We start from the raw sequence: 20,357 nt of genomic DNA on the forward strand, positions 1-20,357 counted from the left end.
ATCCCATGCAGCATGAATTCTGTTGTGTCCCTTTTCCTTCGAGAAGGGAGTCAGGTAGAGCCGGGAGCCTCCGTGGGCTCCCGCCTGGGTGGGGCGATGCTTCCTCACAGGCAGAGTTGTAACATTTTCCTGGGCACAGTGCTCCACGCCTCTGGCCAGGCTCTGCTGCCCAAAGACCAGGAAGTTTGTGGGGAGGACTGGCTTTGTCCTGCTCCCTGTTGTAGTCATTCCTTCCAGGCCTGAAGGCTGTGGGCTGGAGGAATGGACGGTTAGGAGTGGTTAGAGGAACTGGGAAACAGGCAGGAGAAAAGAAGGATGCCGAATCGGAGACTCGCAGACCTGGCAGGGGCCTCTGGAAACCATCAGCCTGAGGCTCAGAGAGGAGAAGGGATTGCTCAAGATTATACATTGAGCTAGTGGCAGTCTGCCTCCCAGGCCGGCCGTTTCCCTCGCCGCATGCTTCTGAGGCCGTGATGCAAAAGTCAAGGCCGACTTGTGTGTGGTCCCAGAGTGCCGAGCAGGGCCCAGCCAGGCAGGTGCAAGCTAAGGGAGATATGCCTGGGTCCATCAGGAGAAAGTTCTGAGGACTAAAGATTGTCCAGCAGTGGTCAGGGTTGTCAGGAGAGAGATGAACTCCCCATTAGTGGAGATGTGCACACGGAGACCTTGCACATGGCACATAGCCTTTTGGTGGCCGTGTAGTGGAGGAAACTGCTTCTCCAGATGGTGAGCTGTGCTCTTCCTGCATAGAGTCTGTGGCTTGCTGAACTCCCAGCTCCCTGTCTCTCTGGGGAAGTCAGAGGAAGGGAAGCCACAAGCCAGGAGGTCTGATCTGATAACCCAGAGTCCTCAGGGGCCATGTCCCTGTAGGAATGTCCGAAGGGAAGGGAAAGAGCGGTCCTGAGAAGATGCAAGAATGTCTGCCTCCCTGGCAGGATGGCCTGAGAAGGAGCAAGGGGAGGGACGCTTGGTTTTCTGAGGCTCCCCAGTTTATGCTGCTGGAGCAAAGGAGGTATTGGAGAACTCCTCTCTCCCCGGGGCCTGGGTGCAGGGAAACCCAGGCCAGAGAGGCTCTGCTGGGGTTCCCAGGGTGGTCACCCCCACTTTACCTGCATATCGTTGCCTACAGGCTCCAGCCCCAGTAGGGGGCAGGGAGTAGGATCGTCTGCACCCCTGCACCCAGTGGAATATGCCAACCAGCCTGAAGGAGTCTTTAGTCCCCATTTAAGCTGAATAAAGTGTTCTGTGGGTCTTCACAGCCATAGGTGGAAATGAGAGATGTGTGGGCGGGACACCTTTGGCTTTCCCACCAGTAGTGTAGGAGGTAGGCATCTAATTTCTAGGTGTGGCTTGACCACAGCAACCTGCGTGACCTCAGACCTGCTCTCTTGGGACCCTCCCGGACCTCTGACTCTGATTCTGGTTGTTGGGATCCCCGTTCTCCCAGTTTCCCCAGGCCCAGGCAGTGTCCCTCACAGCTGTAGCCTGGGAAGCCTTCCTTGGGTTTCATGGAGGCGTCGTTCTCCATGTGGCCACCAGGGGCCGCTGCCATGCAGGATCCTGGGGTGTCCTCAGCCTCCCTCCCGGTCTGGCTTCTCTGCAGCCCTTGTTGACCTGGAGCCAGAGGAACGCTCCTTAGCTCCTTCCGGCCTTAAATGCTAACAAGCGCGAGCGCTGGGCTCAGGTCCCAGATGATCATCTGTGAGATGGAGCTTTGCGAAGCCAAATACAGTTCCCCAGGGAGGCAAGGCTCCAAAGCCCAGGCTTGTCCTAGGCACTGCTTCAGCACCCCACAGATGGAAGGGCTGAACCAGCCCATTGCACAGAAAGAGAAACTGAGGCTTGACTGTGGAAGAGAAATACCAGATGCCCTAGAGTCTGTGGCTGCGAGGAGGAGAGGGAAGGGTTCCTGTTCATCACCTCCTCTGGCCAGGTTGCTGTCATCTGTGTGGAAGGAAAACCTGAACCCTGCCTTGTTTGTTTCTTCATTGCTAGGAATCTGCCCTGGTTTCCATGGAAACCAGCTTTGGACCCCTGGGAGGAAAGTTGCACCCTGCGGTGACTGTTCAGATTTTCCTCTGCCTGGTCCATCTCTAAAGCTTTCTGATCCCTCCTCCTTGTGCCCTTGGGAGGGGCTGCCCAGAGCTGTTCTCAGGAGCCTGAGCCAAAGACTGGAGGAGAGAGAGGCCCCTGTGCATCTGTCTTTGCCCTTTCATCAGGCCACGGCACTGCCTGCCTGCTGTATGCCCTGATTTGAGTATTTAGAGGAGGGATTGATGCGTGTGGCTCTGTGTATAGGGTGAGAGTAGGGCTTGGTATCTTGGAGTGCAGCTGAGCAAGCTTGGATGACTCAGCTGTGAGAAGATGGGAACTAGAAGGAACAGCATAAGCAGAGACAGAGAGAGGGGAAGAGACAATGAAGAAATGCAGCCAAGGTTCTCTTCAGTGTAATTTTGACTTGATCTTGAAGGCACTGGGGAGCCATTGAAGGCTTTGGGCTTATAAGTAGCATGAATAGGTGACTGCTAACCAAGACACCTAGATCATGAGCTTCTTGGGCACCTGCACTCTAGATTCAGTGTCATATCCCCCCATGGCACACAGGCAGAAATTGGGGGCTTTATAAGTGTTATCAATTCATGAATTGGAAAAGTGTGTTGAAAAACCACCATTGGAGATGAAGCTCTCCCTATGCATTGATGAAGGGAGAGATCAAGACTGAAGCCGGAATCAGCCCCAGGAGGTATTTTGAAGGGAGTGAAGATACCTAGAATACGTCAGAACGGCTCCGGCTCTGAGATCCCATCTCGTCTAACTCCTCGAAGTGCACATGGGAAAACGGCGGTCAGGAGGGAGAACAGCTTGCCCAGGAGAGCACAGGTGGAGTCAGTGGCAGAGCTGGCACTCAACTTATGAGTCCTGCCTCCCCCACCTGGGCCGTGTCTGTGCCCAGAGGGCTTCCTGGCCCCATAGACCTAACCCCATGGAAATGAGGCAGCGTGTGGGTCTCCAGGAGATGAAGGAGCAGTGAGGTCCTTGTTAGATGTGGAGCCTCAGCCTCATGTCACTGACCTTAACCAGGGCCTCGGACTCTGAACCTGGCACTTCCTGGGTGCTAAACATTTTAGGTGTATTAGTTCACTCAAGTGACACGGCTGTTTTATGAGATAGGTGTTACTATCTGTGGAGAAGTGCGGCCCCCTCCCACCAAGGGCCCGAAGCTCCTGAGGCCAGAGAGTTCCAGGATCGGCTCCCCCCTCCCCCACACCGCCACCTCCCTTCGCACTGCCCCCTCTGAACTTGAGCCCCCAGGATGGCGGGATGTCTTCCCACCAGCTGTGATCCCCACGCCCTCCCTGCTTCCCGCCCAGCACAGAGCCATCCCAGGACAAGCCTGTGGACCAAGTTGCTGGGCCTGTTTGTCTTGGCTCCCTGGCTTCTCTCTCCCCTCCCTGGTGGCCACCAGAGCAGGTGGCCCTCCCGCCGAAGCCAAGGAAAAATGAGCCAGCAGGCCCAGCGCAGCCCTGAGCATGGGTCATTCTAGGCCAGGGGTCGCTCCCCACCACGCCATGCTGTGGGACGCTGTGTTTGGAGAGGGGTTGGGGTTGCTGAGAGCAGAGCTGGACTGACTCGGGCTTCCTGTAGATTGTAGCTTGGCTCTCTCTGTGGCCAACCCAGTGGAAACAAGGCCTGTCGCCAGGCCCCTGCACACTTGTCCTCCCTCACGCAGCTGGGACCTGGGCAGCAGGAGGGCAGGGGCGATTAGGAAGGGTTCCCATTGCACACTTTGCTTTTGGCTAAGCTTATACCTTTCAAATCAAATAGAATCCCTGGTTGCTACTGAGCATTTGCAACTCCCACCCTTCGTTTTGTTGGATCCCCACGTGTGAGAATGGCTGAATGTCCCCACATCTCCGCTAAGTCATCCACCCAGAGGCTGCCCACTTGGTAAATGGCAAAGGCTGGATCTGAACCCAGCTCTGTCCAATGCCAGGAACTCTCCTCCGCAGGTGGCTTCCTCTGCCCACTCTCCAGCTGGCCAACCAACCGCCTGGGCCCGGAAGGGGCTGGGGCAGTGGGGCAGAATCACACCTCCCCTCTGTCCATCCTTGCTCGCTGCTCATCTGCTACTTCCTGGCTGTGGCTCATAGTCACGGAGCTCCCTACCTGACCATCCATTTTCCTGTTTATAAAGCAAGGAGGTTGGATGGATTTGTGATATTTTTTTTTTTAAAGCAGGATTCTTTTGGGACTAAAGAATTTCCAGAGTGGCCACGTGGAAGCCTGGGCTGTACCAGCCATGGCAGCGCTGGGCTGGTTGAAACAGGCTTCCTGGCCTCTCTGCCTCTGCCTCCAGGTCCCCTGAACCCCCACCTGTCCCTGAAACCCTCAGGACACCATTTGGAAACAAGCCAGTGACTGGATGAGCGGCTCTGGCCCATTTACTCCCTGTGGAAGGACACATTGTCCAAACCTGGACCATCCCACCAGAAAGGGGTTTCTCTTCTTCTCAGTAGGGGGGAGATTAGAACAGGAGGAAGAGCTTTACACTGGGTCAGGGAAGAAGAAAGCACGGCTGTCAGCAGGGTGCATTTGGTTTTGTTTTGTTTTTATCTTTAAACCGTGGAGGGGAGAAAAGAAATCTCAGTGGGGTGTTTGCTTTCATTTCTATGTCTTTTCTTTTCACTCTTTCCCTTCCCCCTTTCTTTCGGTACAAAGACAGGCTGTATCTGAGGGAGGAAAAGCAAGAAGAAAAGGTTTTATAGTTTCTAAAAGGGGATGGAAGGAGTTAATGCCTTTACAATATGCAAATGTCTTTTTCACACCATGTATATGGTATAAAATTTCAAAAAGTACAAAAGAGTATCGAGAGAAAAGAAAGTGTGTTCTTATTCCCCACCCACCACCTCCCCTCCCTAGAGACAGTCTCTGGTCCTAGTTTCTTCTGTATCTTTCTAGAGATATTCTAATATATATTTTAAAATGTATATATTTGTATGGGAAATATGTATTAATGTATGCATTTCCAACTGATAGTGATTCTGTTCTGCACCCCTTTTTGGGGGTCTGTTTTTACTTAATACATCTTGTTGATTATTTTGTATTGGTACCTAAGGAATCACCCTTTTCAAAGGCTGCATGGTGTATCAAAACTGGTGATGCCACCAAAGATGGACAGTTAGATACATTTTAAACAATGCTGCCATGAACGTTCTTGTACATGCTTTCTATTTCACATACGGAACTTCATCCATTAAAAAAAAAATCCATAGAAGTATAACTTCTGGATCAAGGAGTACATGTTTACTTTTCATTTTGATGAATATTGCCAGAGCGCCTCCCACAGACATCATACGCATTGATGGTCCCAACGGCCCATCGAGGGTAGAGAGGTGGGGATGGCCCGTTCCCTTGCACACTTGCCGACTCAGTGTTCTGACATTCTGATGTTTGCCAGTCTGAGAGGGAAAATGGTGTCTCTGCGTAGCCTTAACTTGTATTTCTCTCATTCTGAATGAGCGTGAGTGTCTTCTCAGAGGTTGAAGAGCCATTTTCTTTTTTCTTTTCTTTTCTTTTTCTTTTTTTTTTTTTTTACAGTGGCAAGAATTTCCTATTCTTTTCCCATCTTTCCACTTGGTTGTGGCTCTCCTGTGGATTCATCTGTTTTGTGTATTAGGTAACTAGTTTGTTGTCTGTGGCATATGTGGCAAATATTTTTGTCCGGTTTGAGATTTTATTTGACATTGTGGGATTTTTTTTTTTTCCCTGTGCAGAACTTTAAGAATTTCTGTGCAGTTAAATTTAACCAGATTTATCAGCCTTTTCATTTATGCCTTCTGGGGTTTCTCCTACTTAAAATTAATTCCTGTTTTAGTGCAAGTTGCAAACTGGAGAGGAAAAGCCTTGGATTGAGGATCAGATCTGAGTTCGTAGCCAACAATCTGTTCCCTCTTTTAACCCCAGTTTCACCTTTTTTAAATGAGGGGTTTGATTTTAGTCATGCAGTCATTTATTTGTTCATTCATTCATTCACTCATCAGAATTAGGCTGGATACTGGGAACACAGAGATGGATGGCGTGGTCCTTGTCCTCACTGTCTGATGGGGAGAGACAAGTGACCCCACAGTGACATGCAGTGTGTTGAGAACTATGATGGGGGACCCCAGCGTGTGTTGAGAGGGCTTCTAATGCAACTTCCAGAGGGGAGGGGGAGGGTGTGGGTGCAGGAGGTGAGACAAGGGATTTCCGGGGAGGTGAGGCCAGGGCTGGGTCTTGCAGGATGAGAAAGAGTTCTCCTGGCAGAAGAGCTGAGGGGGTGAGGTGGTGTGGGTGGCGAGGGAGAGGCACTTGCTGTGGAGGGGAGGACCCGCAGCAGTGCGGGGCCCTCCAGGGCCTGTGTCAGGGCATGCTGGGGAGTAGGGAGCATGGCTGCATCCAGACCACAGAGCCTTCTGGAGCCAGGAGGCAGCAGCCTGATTCTCACGCTGAGGGCCCTGGGTGGCCATAGTAGACTCTCGACAGGGCACCAACATGATCACATTTGCTCTTTTGTTGAGGACGGGTCATTGTTTTCACTAAAATGTTGTGAAATATTTTCCAAGACGCGGTCTACAAAGATTACTACAATGAATACTTCTTTTGAATATTGCTTAGTTTAGGAAGTAAACATTATTGCTATAGCTGAAAAGCCCCACAGACTGCTCCCATATCGCATCTCCCTGCCTCCCCTAAATGTTGGTAAGAATACGCTGCTGGTGGGCATGTCAGACGGCACAGTGGCATCTTAAATGTTCTTGCCACACACACAACGATAGTTATGTGATGTTAATGGAGGTTTTAGCTAAAGCTAATAGATATACCTATATATACACGTACGTATATATTGCAACGTTTAAATGTATGAAATCAACACATTATATATCTTAAGCTTACACAGTGTTATATGTGTCACTTATGTCCTAATTTTAAAAAGTAGCACTTCAGAGAACTTCAGAGGACATTTTAGCAGCATTCAGTGAAGTTGCAGGTGTACATCCCCATGTCACCCGATAATTCGGGTGGAATTGCCTGCACAGGTGAGCACGAGGAGATGTGTGGAAGGAAGTACATAGTAGTAAGTGTTTTGAAGAGTGATGAAAATCTCCCTTTCCATCAGCAGAAAAGTGAGCCACTCTGTATGGCTTGTTTATACCATAGAGTGCTGTTGTGAAAATATGAGATCCAGAGCCTCCTGCATCAACACAGATCAGTCTTAAAAATACAATGCTGAGGGGCACCTGGATGGTTCAGTTGGTTAAGCATCCAACTCTTGATGTTGGCTCAGGTCACGATCTAACGGTTTGTGAGATTGAGCTCCTCATTGGGCTCTCTGTTGACGGCGTGGAGCCTGCTTGGGATTCTCCCTCCCCCCCCCCCCCGCCGTCTCTCTGCCCCTCCCCTCCTCAAAATAAATAAATGAAACATTTAAAAAAATAACAATTTTTCATGGGGAAAAAAGTGTCAGAAGGCATACGTGCAGCATACCAACACTGACATGAGGTTTAGAGATGCTCACAGTGGTTCTGCATTCTGTCACAGACACATGCATGCTCACGTCGTAAACAAACAAAGACATGCATGGGAGTATACACACCACATACCTCAGAGAGGCTGTCTTTGGGGCATGGCCAGCGGAATAGGATTGGAGAGTGGTGAGAGCTTCTGCTGAGCCAATACTTTATCCACCCCCCCTCTTTTTTAACGTTTATTCATTTTTGAGAGAGAGAGACAGAATGTGAGCGGGCAAGAGGCAGAGAGAGAGGGAGACACAGAACCCAAAGCAGGCTCTGGGCTCTGAGGTGTCAGCACAGAGCCTGATGTGGGGCTCGAACCCACGAGCCGTGAGATCATGACCTGAGCCGAAAGTCGGCCCCCTAACTGATTGAACCACCCTGGTGCCCCTGAATCAGTACTTTCTTAAGCAGAGTGGTGGACACATGCCTGTTCCTCATAATATTCCTCAGAAATTGTTTTAATAATGTATTCTGTTCAACCCAGTCCTTCCCCTAATTATCATTTCAACATGTAATCAATATACACATTATTCATGAGATATTTTTCCTAAGACTTTTTTCCAAACTAAGTCTTTGAAATCTAGTTTGTATATTACACTGATGGCACAGGTCAGTTGCGATGACCTGTATTTCAGGTGCCGAACAGCCACACTTGTAATGGCTGCCATCTTGGACAGCGTGGGGTTCACACATCTCAGGTAGGGATCATATTGGGGGACCTCTGAGATTCCTTTCTGAACCTGAAAGTCAATGATGATGACGATGATGATGATGAGGGTGATAATTCCCACCATTGATTGAGCATGTGCCAGCACCTCATGCTATTTCCTTCAGTCCTCGCATACAGTTACTCCCTTTCGAAATGATGGCAAGACATTTGCAACCATGTGGGTGGAACTGGAGGGGATTATGCTAAGCGAAGTAAGTCAGTCAGAGAAATACAAATATATGACTTCACTCATATGAGGACTTCAAGACACAGAACAGGTGAACACAAGGGAAGGGAAGCAAAAATCATATAAAAACAGGGAGGGGGACAAAACCTAAGAGAACAAACAGAGGGTTACTGGAGGGACTGTGTGGGGGGGGTGGGATAAATGGGAAAGGGGCATTAAGGAAGACACTTGTGGGGATGAGCAGTGGGTGTTATACAGACGGGATGAATCACTGGAATCTACTCCTGAAATCATTATTGCACTCTATGCTAACTAACTTCGATGTAAATTAAAAATCAACAAATCAATAAATAATAAATAAAATGATGGCAAGACATAAAGGCACAAAATTGACCATTTTAACATTTAATATGTGTCTCATATTATTATTTACACTTTTTTGGTATGTCCTAACTATTCCATAATAATTTTGCGACCCACGCGCACACACACGCAGGCTAGCTGCTGACTTTGTGTGGCCTTCTCTGGGGGTGCTGGGGGGTGGGGCACTGGAGTCAGGGCATCTCTTTCTCTCCCATCCTCCAGGGAAGTTTGGGTTTTCCTCGATCACCCAGAGCTTCAGTTGCACCGTCATGCTGCTAAAGGGTCATTGGCATGGCAGGCCAATTAGGTTGGGCTACCCACAGGCCCCTGGGACGGAGCACCGCCCTCCCCCACCCCCCGCCCAGCTTATGAGACTGGGCAGTGAACCAACCTGAGGTCAGACCAGTCACAGCTTGAAAACACCTGCCACTTTTACTGTGTAACTCAGGGAGTCATTCCGTCTTCCCAAGCCTGGGTTCTTCATCTGTAGGGTGGGAGACTGGCAGTCCCTGGGGCTGCAGTGAGGACTAAGTAAAATCCCATATGAAAAACCCAGTTGTTTTTATAATCTGTATGGGGAGTTCAGGGGCACAGAGACAGGGTGTCCAGGCCACCCCCCCCCACCCCATCTTGGCCTTCTTTTCTCCCTGTCAGCACAGTGGGGGCAATAACTCGGGCTTGCTGAGTGGATGTAATAAAAGGAAAGAATAGTGAATGTTCAATGCATTGCCACCCTATTTACCAGGGTTACGTGGATGGTGTCATTTCATCATTTTCGTGGGGCCCCTATCGTTGAAGGAGACCCAGTCTTCAGCAGTGAAATGACTCACCCAAGGTCACACAGCTGGTTAGTTGTCCAGTCAGACAGGGGCAAGGTGTAAACTGAGAGGCAGGCTTGATTCGTCAGACAGGGCTTTACTCATGGCGCCCTTGAGTGGCTTGGGTCTTCTCTGGACACAAACCCAAGTCCCCCGTGGTCACTCAGGCTCTCAGGATCCTCTGGCTTTTGGCCGTAGCCCAGGCAGTCACCAGGTGTCTGCTCTGCCCCTTGGTCTCTGGGGAAGGACCCTGCTCCACTCTGACCCTCCCTCACTCCAGACCTCCTCATGGGGCTGAATCCTCAGGATCTGGCTTCACTTCTGAGGCCATAGGGTCCTGCATGTCCATTGTCCTGCCTGCAGGGGTCCTGTCCACCAGTCCCTGAGACCTGCCTTCCAATCACACTGCTGGCATGGTGGGTATCCCCTCGGGACCGGGTGCACATCCCTGCAAGCCAACCCAGAGTCTGCTCCCAGCGCACCAAGGCTCCTGAGCCTGGGGGCCTTTCCAGGCCGCCACAGTGCAGCCCTGCGGTATCAGTAAGAGCTCAGACTCTGGGGTCAGTTGCCCTGGCTTTGAACTCTGAGGGAACTTACCTTGGGCAAATTTCTTAACTTCTCTTGGAAGTAAAATGAGGTTAACAGCACCTACCCTCCCAGAGTTGTCGTGAGGATTAAATGAACTGATGTGTGTGAAGAGTTCAGAGCAGGGTCGGGCACAGAATGAGAGTTCAGGGAATGTCCACGATGATGATGGTGATGATGATGATGATGATGATGTGAATTTCATTGCCCTGAGGTCTGGGAACACTTCGCTTTGTCCCTACTTGTCCCCCACACCCTGGGACACTTCAACAGTAGACCTCATTCTAAACAAACAAAACAAACTTACCCAGTTTTATAGAAAGAAATGAGGAACAGTCTTTGAGTCGATGGGAGAACATCATATATTCTAGGAATATTCTAGGAGATATTTTTCAAAGTTTTCCAAACTGTAGGTCAGGACCTTTTAGTGGTTAATGAAATCAATGTAGTGAGTCGTTGCCAGCATGCTTTTAAGAAAATAAAAGAGAAGAATTCTGAAACAGAGGAAAGTATCAGAGTGCCCGGTGGGTATTAAAAATAAATAATGTTGGGGCGCCTGAGTGGCTCAGTCAGTTGAGCTTCTGACTTCGGCTCAGGTCATGATCTCGCGGTCCGTGAGTTCGAGCCCTGTGTTGGGCTCTGTGCTGACAGCTCAGAGCCCAGAGCCTGCTTCAGATTCTGTGTCTCCCTCTCTCTCTGACCCTCCCCCGTTCATGCTCTGTCTCTCTCTGTCTCAAAAATAAACATTTAAAAAATTAAAAAAAATAATATTTTCTGAAACATTGGTTTCAGTGTTACAGGTATATGTCTATTGAAGGGGGAATATTGTGTTGCAATGTAAATGCATTTCTTATTGTGGGTCATTGTCAAAAAAAGTTTGAAAGCCAGTAATTAAGGCACTACCATGGGGTTCCGAGGAATCCCATTTCGCTTGTGAGTTTTTATTTCTTCATTTCCAAGCATGGTAGAATATATGTGTAAGGCATGGCCTCTGTCTCCTTCCCTGCAGAATCGCTTTCTCCGGGCCACCTGGACCTCACGGAGCTCATCGGTGTCCCCCTGCCCTCATCCGTGTCCTTTGTCACGGGCTATGGTGGCTTCCCAGCCTACAGCTTCGGGCCTGGTGCCAACGTCGGCCGCCCGGCCAGGACCCTCATCCCTCCCACCTTCTTCAGGGACTTTGCCATCACCGTCACGGTGAAGCCCAGCAGCGCCACAGGCGGTGTGCTCTTTGCTATCACGGATGCCTTCCAGAAGGTCATCTACCTGGGCCTGCGGCTCTCGGGTGTGGAGGATGGCCGCCAGCGGATCATCCTCTACTACACAGAGCCAGGCTCCCACGTGTCCCACGAGGCTGCTGCCTTCCTAGTGCCCGTGATGACCCACAGGTGGAACCGCTTTGCAGTGATTGTCCAGGGCGAGGAAGTGACCCTCTTCATGGACTGTGAGGAGCACAGCCACGTCCCCTTCCAGCGGTCCTCCCGGGCCTTGGCTTTCGAGCCCAGCGCGGGAATCTTCGTGGGCAATGCAGGAGCCACGGGGCTGGAGAGATTCACCGTGAGTCCAAGCCTCGCAGATCAGGGAGGCCAGTGGACACCACGCGATAAACATAAGCAACTATTCCTGTTAATTATTTTTAAAAATATTTGTTAATGTTTATTTATTTCGAGAGAGAGAAAGAGAGATCGCAAATGGAGGGGCAGAGAGAGTGGAGAGAGAGAATCGCAAGCAGACCCTGCACTGTCAAGCACAGAGCCTGATGTGGGGCTGGAACTCACGAAACTGTGAGATCATGACCCCTACAGAGATAGAGTCTGACGCTTAACCAGCTGAGCCACCCAGGCGCCCCCTCGTTATTGTCTTATCCTTACAGCCTCAAGGAGGCGTGTGTGGGTGGTGTGGAGAGCCCTAGTCCTGGAACCCCAAACCTAGATTCCGGTGCTAAGTTTCCAATTTAGCCTGATGACTTCAGAGTGTGGATTCTCTTGGTTTTCTTATCTGTACACTAGGATAAGAAGACCTACACCGTGGAGTTGTAGGTTTAAGTGGGATAGCCTGAGTGGAAGCTCTTTGTGCATTTTTAAAAAATGTGTATTTATTTTATTTTTGAGAGAGAGAGAGAGAGAGAGAGAGAGAGAGAGAGACAGCATGAGCAGGGGAGGGGCAGAGAGAGAGGGAGACACAGAAGCTGAAGCAGGCTCCAGGCTCTGAGCCGTCAGCACAGAGCCCGATGTGGGGCTCAAACCCACTAACAATGAGATCGTAATCTGAGCTGAAGTGGGATCCTTAACTGACTGAGCCACCCAAGTGCCCTCTTTGTGCATTTTTAAGGCATTAGAAAAAGAGGAAGGCTTATTATTCCTTCAGTGACTATTCCTTTGGAGAAGGGCAGCGGTTACATTGAAGTAATTTCTGCAAAGGTGGAGTAAGCTAGAATGCCAGAGTGACAGGTCATTTCTCTCTCACCTTTTAGACAATGTGCCCTGAAAAAATAGCAGAAAATTGACTTTCCTGTCAAAATGGGCTTTTATGAATAAGCCATTCTAAAGAAAATCCCTATGTTATTGTAGTCACGCATTTAGTCAGCACCCATGCTTCTGATACCTCACCTAACTGGTACAGGACGGTACCATGTGGCAGAGCTCAGGTATATTTGCAGTACGTGGGGACACAGTGAGTGAATCTTAAGAAGCTAAAACCCAATTACAATTTTTCAACACTGACTTTGGAAGCCTCATGGAGAATGAACTGTCAGGTGTGGAGAGAGGAGGCAGGAGTGGAGGCAGGAGGCTGGCCGGCCACTCTTCTTCCCAGGAGGCCTTCCAGCCAAGAAGCTTCAAGCTCCAGGGGAGAGACACTCTGGGAGTGGGGAGACGTGCATCTTAGGGCCTGCCACGGACAGGTTGGGGACCTGGGGCCAGTTAGGAGGCTGCTGTGGCAGTCCGTGCTTGGAACCCAGTACTCCCCAGGGGCCTCCCCAGGTAGTGGAGCTCATATTACATTGGCCCAGGGAGAGTCCCCCTAAATGAGAGTGGGCCAAGGGTGGCTCCACTGTCACGGCCACAGGCAGCACATTCTCGCACCCGTCCTTCCCCTTGATCTTCTCCGTTACAGAACAATCGTGTTTCCCACTAGCAGTCACGCTGTAGATGTGCAAGTGGTGGCTTCTGACCCTCTGCTTTTCCCCAGGGCTCCATACAGCAGCTCACTGTCCACCCGGACCCCAGGACCCCTGAGGAGCTGTGTGAAGCCGATGAGTCCTCGGTGAGCCCCCACCCCCAGCAGCCAGTTGGCCAGGGAGGGTTGGGTGCCCAGGCAATTCCTCTTCCCCAACGTCATGGAGTCTCTAAAATCTCTCAACTTGTCAAGCGCTGCCTCAAGTCCTATTTTGGGCTTTTTAGCTTTTTTTTTTTTTTTAAAGTGCTTCAGCTATCTTATTTGTTGGGGGAGGGGAGATTGTGTTTCTTGTAAGGTGTTAGGCTCTTCTATGGCTGTGGCAGTCAGTGGCCTGGTTTCCAGACTTCCTGCCAGGAAAGGGTGTCAGGATTCTAAAATCAAAGTTAAAACTCTAAGACATGAGTGTAAATTCCTATAAAAACGAACCTAAATTTAGCTTTTGTGCCTGGCAAATGAATCAGTTCCTAAGTTGGGGGTGGAATATGGTAGGCAGGGAAAAAAGATGGGCCCTTCCGCTCCTCCCCCCTTCCCTTCTGTCCCTCCCCCTTTTCCCTCCCCCTTTGCCCTCCCCCCCCCACCTGTCCCTGCTAGGTGACAGTCCTGGGGGTGCTGGACATAAAGGGATACACTGGCACCTGTCTCTGTCCTCCAGCTGCTCACACACACTTACACGCTCCAATGCAGTGACAAAGCTGAGGGTGACTGGAACACCGGGGAGGTCCTCAAACCCAGGTTCTCTGGCTTGGGTGGGGGTGGGGGCACAAAGGTGAAAGAAGAGGAACCAGACTAGGTGAGGGGGGGGGGGGCTGATGCCTGGCCAATGACAAGGGAGTGTTAGCCAGATGAAGAAGAAAAGGCATTTCAGGCAGAAGCCATAGCCTGCTGCAAAAAGTCAGAGGCAAACAAAGCATTCTTAGAACTTTGGGTGCTGTCAACCCCAAAGCAAAGCATAAGTTGATTTCATTCATTTAGAAACAAAGCAGAAAAGCCCTTTGGAGGTAGAATTTGGCTCTGTAAGAATGTCTGCACTCCCTGAGGCCACGATCCTGGCCTGACATTCAGATAAAGCTGGGAGCAGGGAAACCTTATGTATATTCATTCCTTTCTCTGCAGTGCTGTGAGTACTGGAAAAGTAGAAGCAACCCCAGAGTCCAAGAATAAGGCATTATTTACAAAATGATGGCCCCCAGGCCCTTTGGCTGACATTAAAAGGCTAATTAGGAAGAAGAGGTAGCAACAGGAAGACATTCCCTAACTGTTACTGTTCTCCACTGTGTAATTCCGTGATTCTGGTGACAGCCACGCAAGTGGGAGGGCCTTTGGCAGGGACTGAAGGGACCTGGACAAAACCAAAGTAGGTATGTTAGAGACTGTCCATTGATTGTAGCTTTTTGTTTGCGTGAGCAATAAAATGTGGAAGGAACAGCAAAAAGAGCCAAGCCTGTGCACTGTACACATTCTCAGTTCCGCTCTTTCTGTCTCTTTTTCCCTCTTATGCGCGCGCGCGCGCACACACACACACACACACACACACACACACACACACACAGAGTTTCTCCAAAGGAGACTCTGTGACTTATGTGACTTTCCCACTTGTCAACTGCTCCCCCTGTGCCCGGCATGTTTTATCTCCATACAGGGGTCGGGAGAGACCAGCGGGCTTCAGGAGACAGAGGGAGTGGCCGAGATCTTAGAAGCTGTCACCTACACTCAAGCCCCGGTGAGTACTGGCTGGTAAGCCATACCTTCTCTGTCAGCTTTTAGAGGCTGAGTGCCCAGAGCCTTAGGTCTGACATCTCTGTTCTTAGATCTGTGACTTCCATTGTCGGCTCATCTGGGCAGGTTGGGAAAGTCCTGGCCGAGGGCATTTTGCCAGATCTCCAGTGCACTGGAATGCCAGTTGTCTCCCAGCCACCTTGTACTGTGGCCACAAGAGGACTGTCCAAAGGCAGATACTGTGTCCTACTGCCTCCAAGCTCTGTGAACTTAGCAAACACATTCAACCTCTTTGAGCCTCAGCTCCTCTTCCATAGAGTAATAATCAGAGTCCTAGCTCCTGGGGTTGATGTGAAGGCCAGATGATGCAGTGCAGGGCCGGGTCTCAACCCAGTGTCTGGCATGAGGGAAGTGGCCCTGAATGGGAGATGATGTAGCATTTGCTCCAGGCACTGGGCTGTGAGAAAGAAGTCAGGGCTGCCACTCCTGTGAGATGTAGAGTCTTTTCAGGAGCTCCTGTCTGGCCCCATGGGAAAGGCAGCCATCCTCCCAGTGGTTGGGGCCTCCTCCCTCCTGGGAATCCACCCTGTGGCCTAGACAAGGAAGTGGTTTTGAAAGCACTGAGTCAGACTGTGGAGACAGCGGGAGCCCATTTTTAATGAAAACAGCCAACAGCGTCTGAGTCATTGAACACAGAGGCCCGGTAATCTGGCACATTCTATAGAGTCATCTCTGATAAAGGAAAAGAAGGAGGTAGAAATAAGGCAGAGGCTATAAATTATAGATTATAGACCTGTGGGAACAGAGGTTTGGGTAGGGCAGAATAGAATTGTAATCTGTTAGTGCTCTTTCTGTGGAGAGGTATATGGAAAACTACCCTTTGCAGGGCAAACTGAGACCCAGGCAGGGGAAGAGACTGGCCCTTGGGTACCTGGGGAGAGCTGAAGCTAGAGCACGAGTCCCCTGATGCCCCATCCAGGGTTCAGGCCACAACCCTGTGCTTCTGGCCTGGGCAGTAGTGCAGAGGTTTATCCCCAGGACCACAGCCGGTGCGAGGGCAGCTGAGATGGAAGAGGCAAAGGTCCAAGGTGGGCTAGGTGGCAGTGGGGAAGGTGGCTGGTCTGGGCAGTGTTGGAACCCTGTGTGCCACGGCTCTTGGGTGCCCTGTTGGCATGTCCAGGGCACATGCAGCAGGGCACAGAGTGGTGGTCCTTTGGGCCTTCTGGCCTGATGTGGTGGTACCCCCAGTGCACCAGTTCACAGGTAGGAGTGAGGCCAACTCAGGCAGAGATGCCAGTAACCCACGGTGGCCCTGCGAGAGGGACAGGAAAGGGGAGTGAGGTTTGAGAGCATGAGATGATCGTGGTGACGGGGACTGGTCAGGGAGGGCTTTCTGGTAGAGGAGGCATTGTAGCCAGGCAGCTCTCAACAGGGGTAGAGACAGAGAGGGGACGGAAGAGAACCAGGATTTCCCCATACCTACCATGGCTCTGCTGCTTTTGTATACATGACTTAATGTAATCCTTACAACAACTGTGTAAGGGAGCTGACAGCAGACACTTGGGGAACAGGGTGGCTTTGCTAGGGTCATGCAGTGGTGAAGTCAGAACCTGGGACCACAGTACTGCACGTGGGGGCACACCGCAGCTGGGAGGAAGTGTCCGGAGAAAAGTGATTTGATGGACTCTTGTTCCTAGATTTCCCAACCCCACTCTCCCCAGTGGTTTTAAGAGAACTGGTGCATACCAGAGTTTCACCAGGTGTGGTTTAGCTCTGCCGCTTGCTGTTTATTGACCTTGAATCAGGAACTTTTTCCCACTCAGTTGAGATGGAGCATGCCTACTTCATAGGCTAGCGCGAGTTACATGACCCTCGTGAAACCTGGGTGGGACTCAGCACATGACAGCCCTCAGTTTATGGCGGTGGCTGTCATTAGTCCTGACTGATAGGCTTATTGTGCCAGAGTGCCCTGTTCCCCTGGGGGTCCCCTTCCCACCACCTGCTTCCTGCCTGGCTGGTGACTGGGGCTGCCGGAGCATGCCAAAGCCCTGTGGCTGTCCTCAGTCCTTAACAGAATTCTCTGTGGGCTGTGGGCCCTGATGCTAACTTGCCTGTTCCTGGTATCAGAATCCCTTTCGCAGGTACCTGCACAGCATTCACTTCCTTTGCCATTTGCAGGGCGGTGTTTTTCCATTAATTCTTCAGAGGAGGCACTGAGGCACAGAGGGGTGAAGAGCTTTGTCCCCAGGGCTGCCTGGCTTGGAGGGGGACAGAGCCAGGTCTCCAGCTTGGGTCCAGATCCTAGAGCTCCGTCAGTAATGTCACCATCTCCTGGAAAAGGCTCTGTGGCTCCCTCTGTGCCCCCCCCCCCCCGCCACCCCAGGACAGGGAGTTTCCCTCTTCTCTCAGACGTTCCCCTCCCGTCTCTGGCTTCTCTCTTGGAATGAATCTCACTTTCCTGTCCTCACCCTTTCCAATCTGCCACCCCGCAAGACACAAGCCATGACCAGCGAACTGAATCATGGACTGCCTAAGCAGTTAGGGACTTAAAAAGCCAGCCCTCCTCACCTCTTTCCCCATTTAGGGCAGGAGTCCCTGCTACCCCGTTCTTCCCCCCTGCTAAGTCAGCTTCTGTTGACACACCTTTCCATTTCTGGAAAGTTCTATCATGCCTAGTTAGAATTAATGTCCCCACGGTTCTCAGCTCTGGTTGTGCATCAGAATCACGTGTGTGTCTTGGCAGGTGGTGGGGGGGACGTGGTGGGGGGACAGTTGCTGCCTACCTGGACATTCGGATTCTAGGGGAGTGAGGCCCACCAAAGTATAAAAGCGCTGCAGGTGATTCTGATCCACAGCCAGGACCTCTTTTCCAGCCACACCCAAATGCTCACAGTTTCCCAGACTCTATACATTGCATCCCTTCATCCAGGCCCGAGTGGTCTGCTTGCCTAGAGGGCCCTTCCCCCGCCCTCCCCTCCCCCGCCCCACCTGGCCAATTCCTACTTTTCCTTCAGGATCCAGTCCACAGCCCCTCATCGGAGCTTCCCTCCTGCACTTGGCTCTCACTTCTGCTGTCCCACGTGTCACAGTCAACCACATTGTGTCTGGGTCTGGGTCTCCCCATAGTCCAATAATTGAAGGGCAGACGCTCTGCCTTATTTCTTCATTTCTCTATCCCCTGGGATCACCTAAGGATCTGGTGCACAGTAGAGCCTCAGGAAATATGTGTGGAATGAGTAACTCTGTTGTTGAGAGAGAGGCCCAACAAATCTCTACACTTTTAATACAAAGTCTATACACGCGACAGCCCCGTTGTGTCATAGACCACGCTGGTTCCACATCCACGCTAGCCCTGAAAACCACAGCCACCTGCTGGAGGCAGGACAGCTGCCCTAACCACCGAGGGTCGGCTTACCAGAGTCACGCTCTGCTTTGAACAGGGCATTGTAGCTGACTTCTTGGGAGTGTGACAAAAGAGGGTTTGGGCTTGACAGGCTGGAGTCAGGGATTTCATACAACAGAACCTTTGCCATCCTGAGTAACAGAACTCAGCCCGTTGTTCCCTTGCTGTCCTGTTTCTCATACCCCCACCTGCCTGCCTTGTCCCAAAGCTCAGGTCCCCTACAGGACACCATCAGAGAAGCACTGCAGGGTGCCGCATGCTCCTGGAAGGGAGAGGAGAGGAAGTGCCGGGGGCAGGGCCCTTACCACCCTGCTGGGTCACGCAGCTGGGGAAGTGTGGGGAAGACCACTTGGGAGTTCTCCACAGCCTTCCTGCGGTGGCACCTACTCTCTGCTGCCACCCCCCACCCTGGTCCTGCCTCACTGGGCCTCTGTAGTGCAGCCTCCCGGTCTCTTGGCCTAAACCTCAACTCTTTCAACCCTCAGATCCACGCTCCAGTTGGTGTCAGGGTGAACTCCCCACAGCACAACACTTCTCTTGAGCCTGATATCCCATGAAGGCCCCAGGTCCAAGGCCAAACTTCTCACCAAAGGGCCGGCCTCCCCGCTCTCTGCCTCTCCTGGCTCCGGCCCCCTGCTTCCCTCCTCCAATCCTTGAACCCTCACCAGGCGCAGGTTGCCAGGCCCTGACGATGCTGTATCCTTTCTTACCCAGCACCTCCCTCCTTCCCTGGCTGCTGAAATTCTCCTCATTCTTCAACGCCCAACTTCTTGGAGGTTTCCATTCCTGCTTCTACCCTGGAGAGTTTATACTACAGTAACCTAGATTTTGTTTTTCAATACATATATAGTCCATAGTCGTTACTGAAAAAACTGCCAATTGCAGATGAGCAAAGCAGATAAAAAATCACCTCTAATACCAACACCCGGAGAAAGCACTATTGAGGTGGTGTCCTTTCTCAAAATTTAAAATTCCGGTGATGTTGATAATAACTGCCATAGATGGGTTCATACTATGGGCCTGGCTCAGTGCTGAGCATCTCCATGCATTTTCTACCCTGAGAGTATTACTATTGTCCCGTTTTACAGAAGAGTGAAGTTACATGACTTGCCTGACAAAATGTGGCCAGTAAGTGGAGAGCAGAGATTTGACCTAGATTTGACTGTAAGAACCGAACCATTAAATCCCAAGTTACGGTGCCCATAAGAATCCCCTTTGTTCTGATGGACCAGAGATCCACTGTTTGTACACTGGATTTTGGCACTAAGGAAGTAACCTTCTATTACTAGTCAGGATAGGCAAGTCATGTGACCATTAACAAATCAGCCCTAATACCTCAGTGGCTGAATTTTCTTATTCATACCACGGGTCCAACACCAGTCAGCAGGATCCTTCCATTCACCGCCCTCAACCACTTGAACTGAGAAAGGGATGAGGCTGGGTCTAGGGATCCTGGATCTTGGGATGATATCATGACATTCATGGCCCCCCATCACCATTTCCATCTAGATCTTGAAGATGCTCTGTGTTTCCAACTGTTGGGGGCTTTTGTCTGTTTGTTTTTCTCTACTTGGTAAGGTTAGTCTAGACACTGTCTGACTTTGGAAAAGCAACACAGACCCTAAAGTTTCCTTGGAAGGAAATCACACTCATCTTCTAGTTCATAGGTGTTCAGGACACATCTGGGAGTGGATTTATATGGTGCTCACTGAGTGCAGCCTGGTTCATTCATTTGTTTACTCATTCATTCCCTCATCTAACAGAGCTTTATTGGGCACCTCCTCGGTGCTGGCCTAGGGCGCAGGGTCCTCGTGCTGGAGCTTCAGCCAAGATGAGCAGAACTCTC

General features: G+C 50.9%; 1 protein-coding gene across 1 annotated transcript in view; it reads left to right on the forward strand.

The window, feature by feature from the left end:
* COL15A1 (collagen type XV alpha 1 chain) overlaps window positions 1–20,357 on the forward strand; it is a 108,246-nt gene that overhangs the window by 26,574 nt on the left and 61,315 nt on the right. Inside the window, exons 3-5 of the mRNA XM_047066906.1 lie at window positions 11,225–11,772; window positions 13,405–13,479; window positions 15,032–15,112. Of these exons, the coding sequence (XP_046922862.1) occupies window positions 11,225–11,772; window positions 13,405–13,479; window positions 15,032–15,112 (704 nt within the window). The remainder of the gene's footprint in view (window positions 1–11,224; window positions 11,773–13,404; window positions 13,480–15,031; window positions 15,113–20,357) is intronic.

This window comes from Lynx rufus, unplaced genomic scaffold, assembly GCF_022079265.1.
Source record: "Lynx rufus isolate CCGP_SWC_20201006 ecotype Redwood Valley unplaced genomic scaffold, mLynRuf1.p SCAF_10, whole genome shotgun sequence".
NCBI lineage: Eukaryota > Metazoa > Chordata > Mammalia > Carnivora > Felidae > Lynx > Lynx rufus.